The sequence below is a fragment of the Saimiri boliviensis genome, chromosome 12 (assembly GCF_048565385.1).
Source record: "Saimiri boliviensis isolate mSaiBol1 chromosome 12, mSaiBol1.pri, whole genome shotgun sequence".
Lineage (NCBI taxonomy): Eukaryota > Metazoa > Chordata > Mammalia > Primates > Cebidae > Saimiri > Saimiri boliviensis.
The window spans coordinates 15,487,776-15,505,614 of record NC_133460.1 but is presented as its reverse complement, the minus strand read 5'-3'; the positions used below and the strand labels follow the sequence as shown (position 1 = coordinate 15,505,614).

Below are 17,839 nucleotides of genomic sequence, written 5' to 3'. Positions count from 1 at the left end.
TTTCTTACGAGACTCACGCCTTGTCATCATTAGCTGTATAGCAAGTTGATAAATTCGTAGATTTTTGGTGATGTATTGTTTTCATCAGTATCTGGGCTTTAATATAAGAGTTCTTTACAGAGAGTTATGAATGGGGAATCTTAAATGATTATTTTAATCACTTATTTTCCCTTCAGGTTCTGCCCATTTTAATAAGAAGCTTATAGCTAAAGTTGCCTGTAAGACTCTAGCTAAAATTGAGTACCCCTTCCCCTCAAGCCATGTGCTGAGCAGTTATACATATTAATTGCATTTAATCTACAACAGCCTTATGAGATGGAGTTTGTACCTCCACTTTCAGTAGAGGAGGCAGCTAACACACCAAGAAATTAGGTAACTTGCTCAAGATCATTTAGTTATCACATGCCATAAAAAGACGGCACTCATGGAAATGATATTCAAACAGAGGAAATACATTCAGCTATTTGCCTCAGAGTGGCTTCTCTGAACTTGGTAATGATTGTGAGACAGAAAATAAATCTAATATGTGATTACAAGTTTTCTCAAAGCCCAGTTTGTTTCAACATGTTCTGGAAATTTTCAATGGTCTGTTAGTCTGTCTATTTATTCATTTATTCAGCTATTTTAAAGCTTTATCACAAGCCAGATAGAAAACTAGGTGATAGGGTTGATTGGGAATCAAGGTGCCCATACAGGAACACACTTCTAGAGGCAGTATAGCATACTCATAAGAAGGAAGTCTCTAGAGCCAGATGGACTGGGGCCTTACATTACGACATCCCCATATCCCAGTGTGTGTATGACCTTGGGCAGGTTACTTAATTGCTTCATGTGCCTGAGCAGCCTTTCCTAACTGTCCCAGGTACTCACTTTCTACACCTTTGCTCTCTTTTATATACCAAGAACTACTCTGTACATTGTAATATATTATGGTATTTCACAGTGAATAAGTAGCAGATCGTGGACTCACATCAAGATCTGTCTGACTCCAAAGCTATGCTCGTAGCCACCATGCTGTGCTTTGGCAACAAACTGGATGTGATAGGTAAGGAGGAAGAGGACACAAATGTGAGTTTTCTAGCATAGGCACTTAGAGCAGCACATTGCTATTGGAAAGGATACAGATGTAAGTTATTGTCCTGAGTTATTATTTACTCCCTAATTTCCAAGCACCTTATTACCTGTGTGAGCTTGGCTGCATAACACATCTGACCTTCTCTGTTAATCTGTGAAGTGTATACAGGGGTACCCAACCCTATAAGGTTGCTGTGGGAACTTAATTATATGACATGTTATTAAAGCAACTAGCTTAATGCCTGATATCTAGGTGCTGAATAAATTATCTTCCTTATAACTCTTATAGAAGGACCTGTACTTTTCAAGAAGAGTTTGGTTTAGACATATTAGATCTAATGCCAAGCAGTAGGCAATTAGTAATTTGAAGTTCATCTGGGAAGTCAGGTTGGAAGCAAATGTATTGGTCATCAGCATAATGAAAATTGCGGTTGAAAACTTTGGGAGAGGTTAGTTATACAACAAATGATGGAGTACCTGCTGTGAGCTAAGCGAAGTGGAATGGTACTGAACAAAACAGTGAAGTGGAATAGTATATTTAGAAAATATGTCAAACATGCCTTTTCACTTGGGGAAATGAAAGGAAGCTGTTTTTGAAATGGAAACAACAGGAGTGTCAGAATCTTGCTTCTCAAAAATAACTATGAGTCAAAAATACCAAAGTGTTACAGGTGTACATTCAGATGAGAAGAAGGCCTCAGGTGTGGGCATAGGAAGAAGTCTTCAAAAAAGGCTGAGAAGGAAAAACATCCTGCCTATTTCTAAAAGAATTTTACCAGGGTGGACTGCATTGATGTGGAGGCTAAGATGGAAGTCAGGAGGGTGCAGCAATATGACTGAAGCCTGGATTCAATCTCAAAAAACAACTAGAAAATGCAGATGATGAAGCCAAAGCATTCCAAAGAAGAGCCAGATTTGTACTTTTGTCTTTTAAAAAATTTATGAATCCCCACTCACCAGCATATTTTACATGTTTAAATTAAAACATCTTTGTAGGTGTTACTAGGATTGGTAACAGAAACATCACCTTGCAAAATAGACCATTGAGAGTCAACGAAGGCTTTTTATGAGCTGGGTATATCTGGCTCCTACCAAGTTACTAATAGTAGTAACAATATAGTGGCTAACCCTTATGGGGTGCTTACTGTGACCCATACACTGTACTAACTCATTTAATACTTCTTTTACAGAGTAATAGTATCATCTTCATTTTACAGATTAGGAAGTAGCCTAGAGGCTAAACAGCGTGTACAGTAGCCCAGAAACACGAACATTCTTTGTTGTAAACTACATGTAGTTCAGAATTGGGGAACATATGTTAGCTTTGTTTGCTTTTTGGTTTTTTGATCTATTTGTATTTGGCTTTTTTACTTTCTCATTTTTTATTTTTTAGAATCCTGTGCTGCTCAAACTAGACAACTCTGCAGACTAGCCCTGGGCTGCCAGTTTTTGGCTGTGCCTCAGACACTTACTGATGGTTTAAATTGAGACTTGAGATGTCTTTTTTGTAGTTGATCACTTAGGGCCTAAAGGGGTCAGATAATAGGTAACTTATTATGGAGGACCCACAAACCATGTAATGAAGGATTTGTGGGGGGGGGGGGGGGGGGCTATAGGCTCAACAAGAGCAATATTGTTCTTGCAGGCCACAGTGTTCTATCCCATTTTTTATCCACATGATCCATACAGAGAAGTTAAGACTAGAACAGTGAACACTTGTATACCTTCCACCCAGATCCGGTGGTTGTTAATATTGTCCCCCCTTGACTTCACACACGTCTCTTTCTCTCTCTCATATATGCATACATGTGCACATTATTGTTGAACCACTTAAAAGTAAGTTGCAGACATTATGACACATCATCACCTTTAATACTTCCACAGGTAATTATCCTAAGAATCAGCATAGTCTCCTGTGCAGCCACAATACTATTATCACCCCTAAGTAAAAGAACAACGATGATGTCTTCTAGTAGTTTGTGTTCACATTTTCGCTAGTTGTTCCAAGAATGTATTGTTTGTTTGTTCACAGTATGATAGCATTTATATAAAGTATAAAGCATATAGAACACTATATATTGCTTAGGGATGAATTCCAATGTAGTAAGATAGATTTCCATGAGTGATTACTACTGGGATGCCCACTGGAGATGGAAAGAGATGTAATCAGAGAGAGAATACCTAGGAGTTTTCTCTGCCGTGTTAGTAATATATTTCTTAAAGTGTGAGTACATGGTTATCTTTTATATTACTCTTTTATGGCTTTCTGTGTTTGAAATATTTATTTTTTTTTAAAGAAAAGGACATTTGAGACATAATGGTAAATGACTAAGATTGGGATGTTTTAACCAAAAATGTTAATAATAAAGTTTCTGGAGCTGTTTAAAGGTTAATAAGCTGTCCATCTCACCCACCTGTGTTCTTGTATTGGGCTTTTAGCACGGGGTACATCCTTTCTGTCTTGCAGCTTCTACTGCTAGCTTGGAACCTACACCTTCCCCTTGGATGATAAACATACTCAAATCTCTATCCTTAAAAAAAATTTCTTTAAGTCTCCATATCTTATTTTTGGAGGGGAGGGAGGAGACAGGATCTTACTTTGTCAGCCAGGCTAGAGTGCAGTGACGTGAACATGGTTCACTGCAGCCTCAATCTCCCAACTCAAGTGATCCTCTCACCTCAGTCAGTCTCCCTAAGTAGCCAGGACTACGGGCGTTTTCCACTATACCTGGCTAATTTTTGTGTTTTTTGTAGAAGTGGGGTTTTGCCATGTTGCCCAAGCTGGTTGCGAACTCCTAAGCTCCAGCCGTCTTCCTGCCTTGGCCTCCCAAAGTGCTGGGATTACAGGCATGAGCCCCTACGCCCGGCAAAATCCCCATATTCTTGAGGCTATTACAGAATTTCTCTCTTCCTGCTTTCAGTGTTGAAGGAATAGTCTGTACTTGCAGTCTTTAATGTATTACATCAGTCCCTCAAAATCTGGCTTCTGCTCACTTAACTAAAATAGCTCTATTGCTGAAATAGCTGATGTTCTGAATGTGAAATGCAAACCTTTTTGTTCCCTCCCAAGGTTTTGTTTGAGATCTCCCCACATTTTAGGTCCTCTTCTGGATGTCTTCAGCTGATGTTGGGCCTTTCAAAACTCAGTATGTCCAAACTTGAACTCTTTGTGTTGCGCCCATACCACCACCTCCTCCTGCATTCCTTTGCTCGAATAGTTGCCGCTTCTGTTCATCCAGTTGCTCATCTAGAAACCTTGAAATCATGCTTTACTCTTCCGTCTCCTGTATGTCTCACAGGCCACTGGGTTGCTATACCCTGCTGATTTTAACTCTAAAATACCTCCCAGTTTTCCGTCTTCCCTTGCTACTGCCACCAGTTTCCCTGGATGAGGTGTTCAGCATCTGGTCTAGAGCAACATCCCCAAGAATGTCTTTTATATACAACTCCCTAACACCTTCACCCCATCTCTCAAACCAGAAGCCAGTCATGATTCATGCATTGCATTTGGTTGTGATACTGCATTTGGTTGTGGTATTGCATTTGGTTGTGATATTGCATTTGTCTTCTTTATTCTGGAGCAGAGATTTGGGCCTATTTTAGTCCAGCTTTATTGGGAGATACCCACACTCATTCATTTACATATTGTCTGTGGGCTGCTTTCAAGCTACAATGGCAGAGTTAAATGGTTTTCACAAACCATCTGTCTCAAAAAGCCGGAAATGTTTAACTGGACCTGTATATAAAAAGTTTGCCAACCCCTGAACCAAAGGCAAGAATAACCAGAAGAGACATTTTGAATTTTGTACTTAAGAGCGATTTGAAATTGTGCATCTAAGGTTCTCTCATATTCCCAGTGGTACCATCTCTTTCATATTCCTTGGAAACACTGTAAACAAATATTATTTACTTTTGAACCTCTTCCCTTTCTGTCAAGATTGAAAGTCTTTAAGGCAGAAAACAAATATTTAACTGTTTTGTTTGCTAGATGCTATATATTTAGAAGAAAAATATTTGAATGTCCATGGATCTAAATTCTTCCTAAGTGAATGGGAATGGTGGGGTTTTTTTTTGGTTGTTGTTTTTTGTTTTGTTTTGTTTTTTTGAGACAGAGTCTTGCTCTGTCACCCAGGCTGGAGTGCAGTGGCATGATCTTAGCTCACTGCAACCTCCGCCTCCTGGGTTCAAGCAATTCTCGTGCCTCAGCCTTCCAAGTAGCTGGGAGTTTACAAGCGCCTGCCACCATGCCCAGATAATTTTTGTATTTTTAGTAGAGACAGGGTTTCACCATGTTGGCAGGCTGGTGTTGAACTCCTGACCTCAGGTGATCTACCCACCTCTGCCTCCCAAAGTGTTGTGATTACAGGCATGAGCCACTGTGCCCGGCCATTGCTGTTTCTTTATGTCACTTGGATTGTCACCAGTCTTTGTTCAGCCCCCACATAACCCCTTTGATCTTTTTTGAATAGATGTTCTGTTATGTACTTTTTGGGGGGGCAGGTATGGTACTAGAGGTGACCACACTTCTCCTATGGCCATTTTGTATGAAAGTAGGATGTTAATGATACTTTGGATTTCAATTGTTTCTAAGGAATGTGCAACCTTCCAAATCAAAGTTTGCCCACAGCATTACAGCGTATAAATGTTTTGCATTATGCTCATTAAAACTCAGCCGCCTCCTTTCTTCCCAGTACCACAGAGATTTACTATTTATTATTTCCTGGAAAAGCTGAGTGATAATGATGTTCCTACATGTTTATCTTCCGTATCATTTACAACAGTGGGTCTTGTGTATCTATAAGGGAAACAAATTATTTGACTTACTCCAAATCTGAAATAATCCCTATCTCTGAAACATATTATTTAGAATTCCTGAAGAGTCCTGTTCTTTTCACTTGTTCGGTTGCAATAATGTCTGTTCCCATACCCTGCAACATGTTTTGCTCTTGTTGTTGTTGTTGTTGTTGTTTTGAAATGGAGTTTCTCTCTTATCCCCCAGGCTGGTGTGCAGTGGTGCCATCTCGGCTCACTGCAAGCTCTGTCTCCCAGGTTCAAGCAGTTCTTCTGCCTCAGCCTCCTAAGTAGCTGGGATTACAGGCACCCACCACCATGCCCAGCTAATAATTGTATTTTTAGTAGAGACAGGGTTTCACCCTGTTGGCCATGCTGGTCTTGAACCCTTGATCTCAGATTATCCACCTGCCTCGGCCTCCCAAAGTGCTGAGATTACAGGAGTGAGCCACCGTGCCTGGCCAACTCCTTTTATTTATTTTTATTTGTTTATTTATTTTTGAGACAGGGTCTTGCTCTGTTGCTCAGGCTGAATGCAGTGGCGCGATCACAGCTCATTACAGCTTCAGCCTCCCAGGCTCAAGTGGTCCTTCTGCTTCAGCCTCTCGCGAAGCTGGGACCCCAGGTGTATGCCACCGTGCCCAGCTGATTTTTTTATTTTTTGTAGAGATGAGGAGTTGCTAGGTTACCCAGGATGATCTCATTCCTGGACGCAAGCAATACTCCCACCTCGGCTTCCCAAAGCGCTAGGATTACAGGCATGAGCTAGAATGCCAAACCAATTTTTTTTTTTCTCAACTACAACCTTCTTTATAACCCTTGGTAACCCAATTTTTTTTTTTGAAAGTTTTTGGTTTATTAGGCTCTCATGAAAAATCCACGGTGGCACAGATAACATCATTGCAGCACCTTTACCCCTTCGGCTGTGATCCAATCTCCAGCACACTTTTTGCCAGCGCCAACATGGCCTTTGTGGTCCCCCTGACTTCCTTCATTCTGTTCTTGGGTTCCTTTCGTTGCTTTATTGAGGTCTTTTTCTTCTCATACAGGCTGTGTCTTGCAAGTCTATGTTTGGGTTCATTTTTCTTTACGTAATCCAGGGAATCATAAATCATGCCAAAGCCAGCTGTCTTGCCACCACCAACATGAGTTCTCAATCCAAATACGAAGATGACATCCGGTGTGGTCTTGTACATTTTGGCTAGTTTTTCCTGAGTTTCTGTCTTAGGCACTGTTGCCTTCCCGGGGTGAAGGACATCAATGACCATTTGTTTCCTGTGAAGTAGTCGGTTGGTGAGGAACTTTCTAGTGTGGATAGTTACTGTATCGTTCATGATGGCAGCCTATCCTCAGACAGCCAGAGATGAAGAAGGATAACCCAGTTTTTAAAGTAATCTTTAATTTAGGTTTGGATCACGTGGTTCCAGATTAGAAATGGGATTTTAGCTAATTATATTTTAAAAGACGAACTTAACCACCAAACCGGCTCATAACCAGAATCGTAAGAACATTTTTCACTAATATGAAAGGTGATAGAACTCATTTGTGGAATATATTGAGACATGTTGCTTTTTTGCTTTGCTTTTGATGTATTCTAATATTAACCAGTGAAATCTGCCACTTACGGCTTCTTTTATGTATAAAAAAAATCACTGATAGCTTCATGGTTTAATCTTTGACTTTTAATATTTTAATCATTTGGGATTATTTGTTATATATTATCTCATTTTAAAAAGTTTTCAAGTACTGAATATTCCCTACTGATTTAAAAAGCTAATCTATGAAATAGGATCTTTGATACATGCTTGGATCTGTTTGGGGGTTACTTTTTCTGTTCAATCAAAGTGCTTATACACTCTGGCAGTACATTGCTGTTCAACTATTTCCTGATACTGCGGATTCCCTTCTTCACAACCTCTTCTTTATGAGATTTTTTTTAGAGGGTTACTCCCCCATTTGCTTTAAAGAATTTTTAAATCACTTGTAATCATTTTATAGACTCTTGTTAACAGTTTCTTATAATTGAATTAAACGTAGAGCATTGTGACATTTTCATATCCAGGAACAAGGTTTTTTATTTGCAGGTGTCTTCTATGGCCTGCAATAAAATATCATACAGTTCTTTTAAGTATTTTTGCTAGCTTTATCCCAAATTATTTTATGGCTCTTAATGATTAAGATCTTTTCCTGTCAACATTTTCTCCTGGATTATTTTTGGCATATAGAAAGGAAATTGTTTTTTCATGTTGATCTTTTTTGCCTCTATTCCGTTATCTTTATCTCTCTTTTTTTGAGTCGTATTTAATCAGTTAGCACTTCTAACACTGGGCTGAATGGTAGTATTGATAACAAATATTTTTATCTTTTTCTTGTCATTACGGAAATGCTTCTGGTGTTTCACTCTTAAATTCTAGATCAATTTCTTTATATTCCATTTAGGTAGTTTTAGATGCCCAATCTTGTTTTCATACTTCTGCCTTAATGAAAGGCGTCCCGCCCAATGCACACACACATGCAAATAGTGGCAGTAGAAATATATTTACAGTAGTCCAGGAAAAGACAGTGACTGATGGCTGGATTGTCTTAGACTTGGAAAAAAGGTGAATGGATTTTGGACTTAATGATGTTTTGGATTTGCTGTGCATAGGAAGGAATAAAAGATGCATTTTAGGTTTTAGGAAACTTAACTGAGATAAGGAAAACTTGTAAAGAAGCAGTTTTTACCCCCTTTGGGAGGAGAGGAATTTACACTCTGTTGGAGTGTAAATCCAGAATCTGAAGATTTTGCTTCAGATATCTAAGTGGAAATTTTAAGTAAGGAAGCTGTTACATGATTTCCCATTTTGTTCTTCATAACGGAAAACATGGTGGAATGAAAAACATGCTTTGGAGATAGGACTAAAAGATGATAATTATTAGCATGCATTTATCAATGATAATGATGGCCCTCATTTATTAAGCACCTAATATGGATCAGATGTAGTTCAAAGTACTTTTAATAATCATTTAATGCACACTACTGTTGTATGAGATTGGGACTGTTAACCGTTTCTACTTTAGAGATGAGGAAACTAGGCACAGAGATGGAGGATCTTGCCTGGTCACACTGGTAGTAAATGGTAGAGTCTCTCTTAAACCCAAGTGTTCTGCCTACCGAATCTGTGCTGTTAATCACTACATTAAATTGACCCTAAGAGGCACTTATTTGCAGCCAGCACTGAGCTTAATACTTTACATGTAATGGTACAATTAACAAAAGAACCAGGTTAAGAGGTATTGTTTGTATTCTGGTTTTGCAATTTGCTTGTAGAGTCCAGACTTGAATCTTGGTGTCTCTAGAGTCCTATTCACATTCTTAGGTATCTTGCTTTATGAAGGATTCTGATGAATCCTGCCTTTCTCATTTAATTTTTCATAAATTAACCTGTGAACCTCAGTTTTGTCCTCTGCAAGTGAAAGTAATACCTACATTCTAGTATGGCTCTCAAGATTCAGTGATAAAAGTGCTTATAAAGTTGTCAGACATAGTACTGAATGCCAAACATTTGTTGATGGTGCTGGTGCAGGTGTTAGTGTGTTGATTTGCTTATAACCAGTGAGACTGACTTATTGTTACCCTTTATTTCATGAGAAATTCTCCTCATGTGCACTGAAAGATGGCAGATTTTCTTTGGCAGCTTTAGGAATCATTAAAGAAGTGATTCTTAAACGGGGTGGAAGTTAGAATCACCTATGGAACTTTAAAGTATATCATTTGCTGAATTTATATCATTTCTGGTTTCTCTCCAGTCACTTTTCCAGATACTCTTTCCAGCTCATCATCTGTTGCTTCTTAATGTTTGTGCTTTGAGAGAAAATGATGCAAATTGAATCTGATTTTCCATTTTAGCAAATCACCTTAATAGTGACTTCTGTTTATCTCCTAGGCCTACAACCCCTTGAAGGTTGGCTTATTAGGTCTGGGACATTGACTTAAATATGTGTATTTAAAAGCACTACATGTGATTCTGATTGATACTCTAGTAAAAAACTGCAGTATAAGCAACCCCCTCAAGACAGTCTAAATGCACATGGCTTATGCAGGTTAATGCCCCTGAGGAATTTCTACCTACCAGATCCTTAAACCAAGTGGGAATTAAGTATCTGGGGAACTATCAGAAGCAGTGTCCTACCTGTGGTAAAATAACCAGATAATACATAGCAGGAAGTCCAAGATTATAGGATTGTATGACTGGTCATTAAATATCTCCAGTGTAAGCAGTTGATTCTTTGAGATCATAATAATTCTGTGATCTTCAACATAATTAACCATTACTTTTCTGTTGTCTTTTATATAAATATGGTTATGAAGGTAAATTAAGAAAATTTTATGAGAGGAAGTTGAACTGAAAACTGAAGTTGAACTGTTACTTGGGTGTAATATTTCTGGTTGAATATGGACACTAATGAAATGGAATGTGATTTTAAAAAGCTTTCAGATTCTTATCTTACCATTCTTACAAATTTTTATAAACTTGTTGCAATACCCAAAACAGTTGTAGAAAAGCTATACTTGAAAACAGAGTGGAAAAGATATCTAATACATTTCATCAAATTTGGGCTATTCACTTCTCCTTACCCATCTTCTTAATGTCAAACTTCTGTGCCTGGGTTGCTCCGTTATCCTATGTGTCACTGCCTCCTAGACCTTCTTGACTCCGGAATTCTTTTATTTACCGATCTGTTAACAGTGTGTTCATTCAGCAAGTATTTATCAAGGGGCTGTTATGTCCTCTAGGATCTTAGGATAGTATCAGTTGAACATGGAAAGTTGGTGGCTGTAAGATAAGCAGTGCCCTTGTGACCATTCTGCCAAGGATCATAGCTTGTTAAATTTGAGGAGCCACATATATTTATAATGTATTTGTCATTTTTCTTAAGTTTGATTTAGTGTCATTGGCCTAACACTTTATAAATAATTGTACTTCTCCTTTATCCTAGATATAAATCACAGTACTTCAGGATCCCATTATGAAAATTCCCAGCGGGGACTTGTGTCTTCTACATGTGATTCTAGCACAAACTGTAAGAATGCTGTTGTAAGTGACTTGTCTGAAAAAGAAGCATGGCCCTCAGTCCCTGGCAGTGATCTGGAGTTGGCTTCAGAATGTATGGATGCTGATTCTGCCTCCAGTTCTGAATCAGAGAGAAACATCACTATCATGGCTTCAGGGAACACAGGTGGTGAAAAAGATGGCCTTCGGAATAGCACTGGACTTGGTTCCCAAAACAAGTTTGTAGTTGGTAGCAGCAGCAATAATGTGGGCCATGGAAGTAGTACTGGGCCATGGGGTTTTTCCCATGGAGCCATAATAAGCACATGTCAGGTCTCTGTGGATGCTCCTGAAAGCAAGTCTGAAAGTAGCAACAATAGAATGAATGCTTGGGGCACTGTAAGTTCTTCATCAAATGGAGGGTTAAATCCAAGCACTTTGAATTCAGCTAGCAACCATGGTGCCTGGCCAGTATTAGAGAACAATGGACTTGCCCTAAAAGGGCCTGTAGGGAGTGGTAGTTCTGGTATCAATATTCAGTGCAGTTCTATAGGCCAGATGCCTAACAATCAGAGTATTAACTCTAAAGTGAGTGGTGGTTCTACCCATGGTACCTGGGGAAGCCTTCAGGAAACTTGTGAATCTGAAGTAAGTGGTACACAGAAGGTTTCATTCAGTGGTCAACCTCAAAATATTACCACTGAAATGACTGGACCAAATAACACTACTAACTTTATGACCTCTAGTTTACCAAACTCTGGTTCAGTGCAGAATAATGAGCTGCCCAGTAGTAATACAGGGGCCTGGCGTGTGAGCACAATGAATCATCCTCAGATGCAGGCTCCATCAGGTATGAATGGCACTTCTCTTTCTCACCTTAGCAATGGAGAGTCAAAAAGTGGAGGCTCTTATGGTACTACATGGGGTGCCTATGGTTCTAATTACTCTGGAGACAAATGTTCGGGCCCTAATGGCCAAGCTAATGGTGACACTGTGAATGCAACTCTAATGCAGCCTGGCGTAAATGGGCCTATGGGCACTAACTTTCAAGTTAACACAAACAAAGGAGGTGGCGTGTGGGAATCTGGTGCAGCAAACTCCCAGAGTACGTCATGGGGAAGTGGAAATGGCGCGAATTCTGGAGGAAGTAGAAGAGGATGGGGAACCCCTGCACAAAACACTGGCACTAATTTGCCCAGCGTTGAATGGAACAAACTGCCTAGCAATCAGCATTCCAATGACAGTGCAAATGGCAATGGTAAGAAGTTTACAAATGGATGGAAATCTACTGAGGAAGAGGATCAGGGTTCTGCCACATCTCAGACAAATGAGCAAAGCAGTGTGTGGGCCAAAACAGGAGGTACAGTGGAGAGCGATGGTAGTACAGAAAGCACTGGACGCCTTGAGGAAAAAGGAACTGGGGAAAGTCAGAGTAGAGACAGAAGAAAAATTGATCAGCACACATTACTCCAAAGCATTGTAAACAGAACTGACTTAGATCCACGTGTCCTGTCCAACTCTGGTTGGGGACAGACTCCTATTAAGCAGAATACTGCCTGGGATACAGAAACATCACCTAGAGGGGAACGAAAGACTGACAATGGGACAGAGGCCTGGGGAAGCTCTGCAACACAGACTTTTAACTCAGGGGCATGTATAGATAAGACTAGCCCTAATAGTAATGATACCTCATCTGTATCGGGGTGGGGCGATCCCAAACCTGCTCTGAGGTGGGGAGATTCCAAAGGCTCAAACTGCCAGGGGGGGTGGGAAGATGATTCTGCTGCTACAGGAATGGTCAAGAGCAATCAGTGGGGGAATTGCAAAGAGGAGAAGGCTGCATGGAATGATTCGCAAAAGAACAAACAGGGATGGGGTGATGGACAGAAATCAAGCCAAGGGTGGTCTGTTTCTGCCAGTGATAACTGGGGAGAAACTTCAAGGAGTAACCATTGGGGTGAGGCCAATAAGAAATCCAGCTCAGGAGGTAGTGACAGCGACAGGTCCGTTTCCGGTTGGAACGAACTTGGTAAAACTAGTTCTTTTACTTGGGGAAATAACATAAATCCAAATAATTCATCAGGATGGGATGAATCTTCTAAACCTACTCCTTCCCAGGGATGGGGAGACCCTCCAAAGTCTAATCAGTCTCTAGGTTGGGGAGATTCGTCAAAACCAGTCAGTTCTCCAGACTGGAACAAGCAACAAGACATTGTTGGATCTTGGGGAATCCCACCAGCTACAGGCAAACCTCCTGGTACAGGCTGGCTGGGGGGACCTATACCAGCCCCAACAAAAGAAGAAGAACCCACAGGCTGGGAGGAACCATCCCCAGAATCTATACGTCGCAAAATGGAGATTGATGATGGAACTTCAGCTTGGGGAGATCCAAGCAAATACAACTACAAAAATGTGAACATGTGGAACAAAAATGTCCCAAATGGCAACAGCCGTTCAGACCAGCAAGCACAGGTACATCAGCTGCTACCGCCTGCAAGTGCCATCTCAAACAAAGAGGCAAGCAGTGGCTCTGGTAAGTTTCTATTTTATGGAATCAAGCCTTGTTTTAACTTACTGTTATTATAAGATTTGTATAACAGAGTGCTTGGCTATGCATACAAAGGCTGTTGAGTGTAATCCAGAAGCAACTTGAAGAAAATTATAGGGGTGACGTTTACCACCAGAGAACAGAGCTCCACTTTTGGCAGTGTTGTTTGTGAGTCCTACACGCTTCATTCTCTATTAGAAATGCAACAGAAGGCGAATTGGACAAGGGCAGTCAAGTGGGAATGCTGTTTACTTCTCTAAGTTGTTTTGAGTTAGGCCTTAACTTCTGGTTTAATTATTCAACTAAAATGTCTCCAGAAATAAAACAAGTGTCTCATAAATACAGTACTCTCTAAACATTGCTATGTTTGGCTTTAGAAGGTATTTTTTTTTTAAGTAGGGGAGAAATTCAACTCTACTTAGATACAGTATGTACGTTTGTGTATTTAGTATATTCTTACTTTCCTCTCTTATAATGAACTAATTCCTGTCTCTGAAAATTATCCTGACAACATTTTCATTAAGTGTGATTGGCTACATTGTCTTAATAGTCTCATTGGAAGTAGATAAGGGAGTGCTTTCATGAGCTAACTTTTTAGCACTTAATTTTTTTTTTTTTTTTAGTCTAAGTACAGTTTGTTGTATTAATTTAGGTTTGATTCTTAAAAGGAAGAAGTATGTAGCTAAGATGAAGCATGTTGGCTTTGATTTTTTTTTTTTCCCCCTTTGGACAACCTCAGCCTAATACTTTAAATTTTAAAATAAGCATTGTTCAGCATGTGTAAAAAGTAGGTGACCCATTATTGTTAGCTGGGTAGTTAATTGTTAATTGTTTTTCCAGTGTATGTGGTGTGAAAAGGGTGCACGTGTAGACATTTTTTTTTTTCTGGAGATGGGAGTCTTGATTCATCACCCAGGCTGGAGTGCAGTGGCGCAATCTCAGCTCACTGCAGCCTCCACCTCCTGGGTTCAAGCAATTCTCCCCTCAGCCTCCCAAGTATCTGGGACTGCAGGTGTGCGCCACCACACCTGGCTAATTTTTGTATTTTTAGTAGAGACCAGGTTTTGCTATGTTGGTCAGGCTGGTCTCAGACTACTGATCTCAGGTAATCTGCGCCTCAGCTTCCCAAAGTGCTGGAATTACAAGCATGAGCCACTGCACCCAGCTGGTATAGCTCATCACCTGCTCCAATTCACAAAATTTCATTCAGAAATACTTGACTTTTCCAGGAATTAAATTCATGCTCAAAGGAGAGTGGTTTCCCATAATCAGCTATAGGCCTAGAGGGTAATTATGAAAGAAGTTTTAAAAATTCTCACCTTGTAGTTATATTAATGGGAAATAGTTTGTCTTTTTTTTTTTTTTTAAACATAAAACAGATGCCATCTTTTTGCCTATCACAGTATCATTATTCAGTACATAAACATGAGGTTCTTCATCCTTGGTCCCTAAATATTCTTTATTGTCCCTTATTCCACTGCACCTCCTTACCTTCTATGCTGATGACTTCTTTTCCCACACTTTCTAAAGGCTGGGGTGAGCCCTGGGGGGAGCCTTCTACTCCAGCCACAACTGTGGATAATGGTACTTCAGCATGGGGTAAGCCCATAGACAGTGGTCCCAGCTGGGGGGAACCTATTGCTGCGGCATCCAGCACATCCACGTGGGGCTCCAGCTCTGTTGGTCCACAAGCGTTAAGCAAATCTGGTAAGTTACTGACAATGCCTGGTAGTTGTTTTGTAGCAGTGGTGATCACTCACTGACTATAATTAAATAATTAGATAAGGTTTCTATGTTATTTATAATATATTCATGTAATACGACATGATAGATGATGGTTCAGTATTTTGCTCTTTGGTTTTGTAACATGGTTTATTCTCTTTTGAATTTTCCTCTTTTCTCATATTGCTTAGAACTGTAACTATTAATTTGCATATACAATAAATTATATTTTACCAAATTAGGTTATCTAGAAAGAGTTTACTAGCAACTTTCATGTCATCCAGCCTGAGAGGCTAAGTAATATACCTATGAGGACACGTATTCAAAGTGTCAGATGATTCCCTGAAAGTTACAGGTAATTGGCATAGTTCAGAAAGGATCCAAGATTCAAATTAACATTGTCATTATCCCATAGGTTGTGTACAAGATACCCCATAGGAATCCCAGGGACCATGTGTGAAGATAAGATGCTTTCTGCTTATGACTTTGAAATACTCTTTGGCCTTTCTTCTTGAAATATATACAAAAATTGATTCTTTCAAATTTCATTCATTTTCTTTGTCTTGTGCGTCACTATGCAGATTATTAAGTGGATACAAATGAGAGTGCCACCATTGTTCAAGAACCATGATTTGTAAAGGCATGGAGGAGTTTTATTAAATTTTTAAGAATAAATTCTTTTTCATGGAACTTTTAGCTTAGTATAAAACATACATTTCTTCTCTGCAGATGCAGGAAGGGAAATAATTGTGCGTGTGTGTGTTTCCTTAGGTTCTCTACCCAATTTTTAATGTATGCTTGTTCTCTAGAAAGAATTCTTTTATTAAAGTATGTTTCTCTTTGTATCACAAATCCACAATCAGGGCCAAAATCTATGCAAGATGGCTGGTGTGGTGATGATATGCCATTGCCTGGAAATCGCCCCACTGGCTGGGAAGAGGAAGAGGATGTAGAGATTGGAATGTGGAATAGTAATTCATCTCAAGAGCTTAACTCATCTTTAAATTGGCCACCATATACAAAGAAAATGTCGTCAAAGGTAAACATTTCAAGGCTAAAGCCCTTGAAACTTTAAATTCCAAAGGTAGTTTACCCACAGAAAATTAACTTTTTGCCTGCCCATTTCTGGCAGTCAGTACAGTCCAGGCAGCCTCCACCTTAGGTATAGCCACCTGTATGGGCAGCCAGCTAGAGAAACATAAGACCACAGGAACTTCCTTTCTCCCCACTGCTACAGCTTGGGATTTCTCTCCTCCTCCCCCTCTACCAGTGCTGCCTGGGACAACCCCTCATCCTAGGGTGGTGCCTGCAGTGGTGAGGATGAAGAGAAGGGCAAATCTCCATGTTGACTCTTTCCATCCACTGCCAGTTCATCTCCCATTTCACCTCCTCACCTGGAGTTCCCCTGCCACCCCCTTACCCAGAGTCACCATCCTTTTTATTCACCTGTCATCTTTGTCCCTATCTCATCCCAAAAGGTCCTGTGACAAAAATCCCTAGGAATGATCTGAGCTTGATTTTGCTTTTTTTTGTTTCTTTTTTGGAGACAGAGTCTCTGTCACCCAGGCTGGAGAGCAATGGTGCAATCTCAGATCACTGCAACCTCTGCCTCCTGGGTTCAAGTGATTCTCCTGCCTCAGCCTCCCGAGTAGCTGCGATTGCAGGTGCGTGCCACCACGCCCAGCTAATTTTCATATTTTTAGTAGAGATGGGGTTTCACCCTGTTGGCCAGGATGGTCTCCATCTCTTGACCTCGTTATCCACCCACCTCAGCCTCCAGAGTGCTGGGATTACAGGTTTGAGCCACCACACTAAGCCCAATTTTGCTTTTATTTGTGGACAAATCATATTCCTAAAGCTGGCTTTACGTCAGAATCCCATGGCATTTGTTACAAATGCAACTTCCTGTACCTCAGGTCTACTGAAGTTTTGGAAATTAGAACAAGTTTCTTATCCTAAAGAAGCTGCCCAAATGTCTGTGGTGCAGAGCCAGGTTTAGGAACCACTGGTTTAGAGCACTCGTTCTTAAGACGTGGCATTGGGGACTGGCATCAGATCCTCCTGGGGACCATTTTCAAAATATGTGCCCAGTCCCCCAAGTGGTTCTGACATAACATCCTAACCCACCATACTTGAGAATGATTACCTTTTGAGGGACCTTAGAAGTCAAATACCAGTGGATAGCTGGACTAGCTAACTGCTAAGGTTCCTCACTTTTAATCCTGGGATTCTACGTCTAGGACCTGCCATTTTCATTTTTAAAACTTTTCATTTGGCTGAATTTGCCTATTGCCTTGCCATATAGCTTATGAAGTGCTTTTACATGTTTTACATAAATCATTTGATCCTCATAACCTTCTAAGATAGGACACTGATGAGGAATTTGAGACTGGAAAAGGTGATGACTTGCCCAAAGTTGCAGTAATTAGTGACAGAGTAAGGACTTAAGTTTAGGTCTTCCAATTCCAAACCCTGTGTTCCTCCCACTGGACCATGCTGTTTTGTGACTTTGTCTTTCCTTACAGGGTCTGAGTGGCAAAAAAAGGAGAAGGGAAAGGGTGTGTAGCCTTTTTACTCTTTCTCCTTTGTTTCTGCTAGTAAAAATCTTTAGAAAGCAGCTGCAAACATTTATTTAGCCTCTGCTGTGTGCCAGGTACTGTGCTTGGTGCTG

At 40.1% G+C, this 17,839-nt stretch overlaps 1 protein-coding gene and 1 pseudogene across 9 annotated transcripts in view; one reads left to right on the top strand and one right to left on the bottom strand.

Moving 5' to 3' along the window:
• Positions 1 to 17,839, top strand: part of TNRC6A (trinucleotide repeat containing adaptor 6A) — a 219,020-nt gene that overhangs the window by 172,106 nt on the left and 29,075 nt on the right. For 6 of the 9 annotated variants that reach the window (XM_074381914.1, XM_039477909.2, XM_039477911.2 and 3 more), the window contains 4 exons: positions 10,846 to 13,431; positions 14,977 to 15,153; positions 16,032 to 16,207; positions 17,694 to 17,726. In XM_074381914.1, coding sequence (XP_074238015.1) covers positions 10,846 to 13,431; positions 14,977 to 15,153; positions 16,032 to 16,207; positions 17,694 to 17,726 — 2,972 coding nt within the window. Of the gene's footprint in view, positions 1 to 55; positions 1,046 to 10,845; positions 13,432 to 14,976; positions 15,154 to 16,031; positions 16,208 to 17,693; positions 17,727 to 17,839 lie in introns of those variants that run through there. The other 3 variants (XM_074381917.1, XM_074381912.1, XM_074381915.1) reach the window with 3 other exon arrangements.
• On the bottom strand, positions 6,777 to 7,199 carry LOC101041546 (small ribosomal subunit protein eS24 pseudogene; annotated as a pseudogene).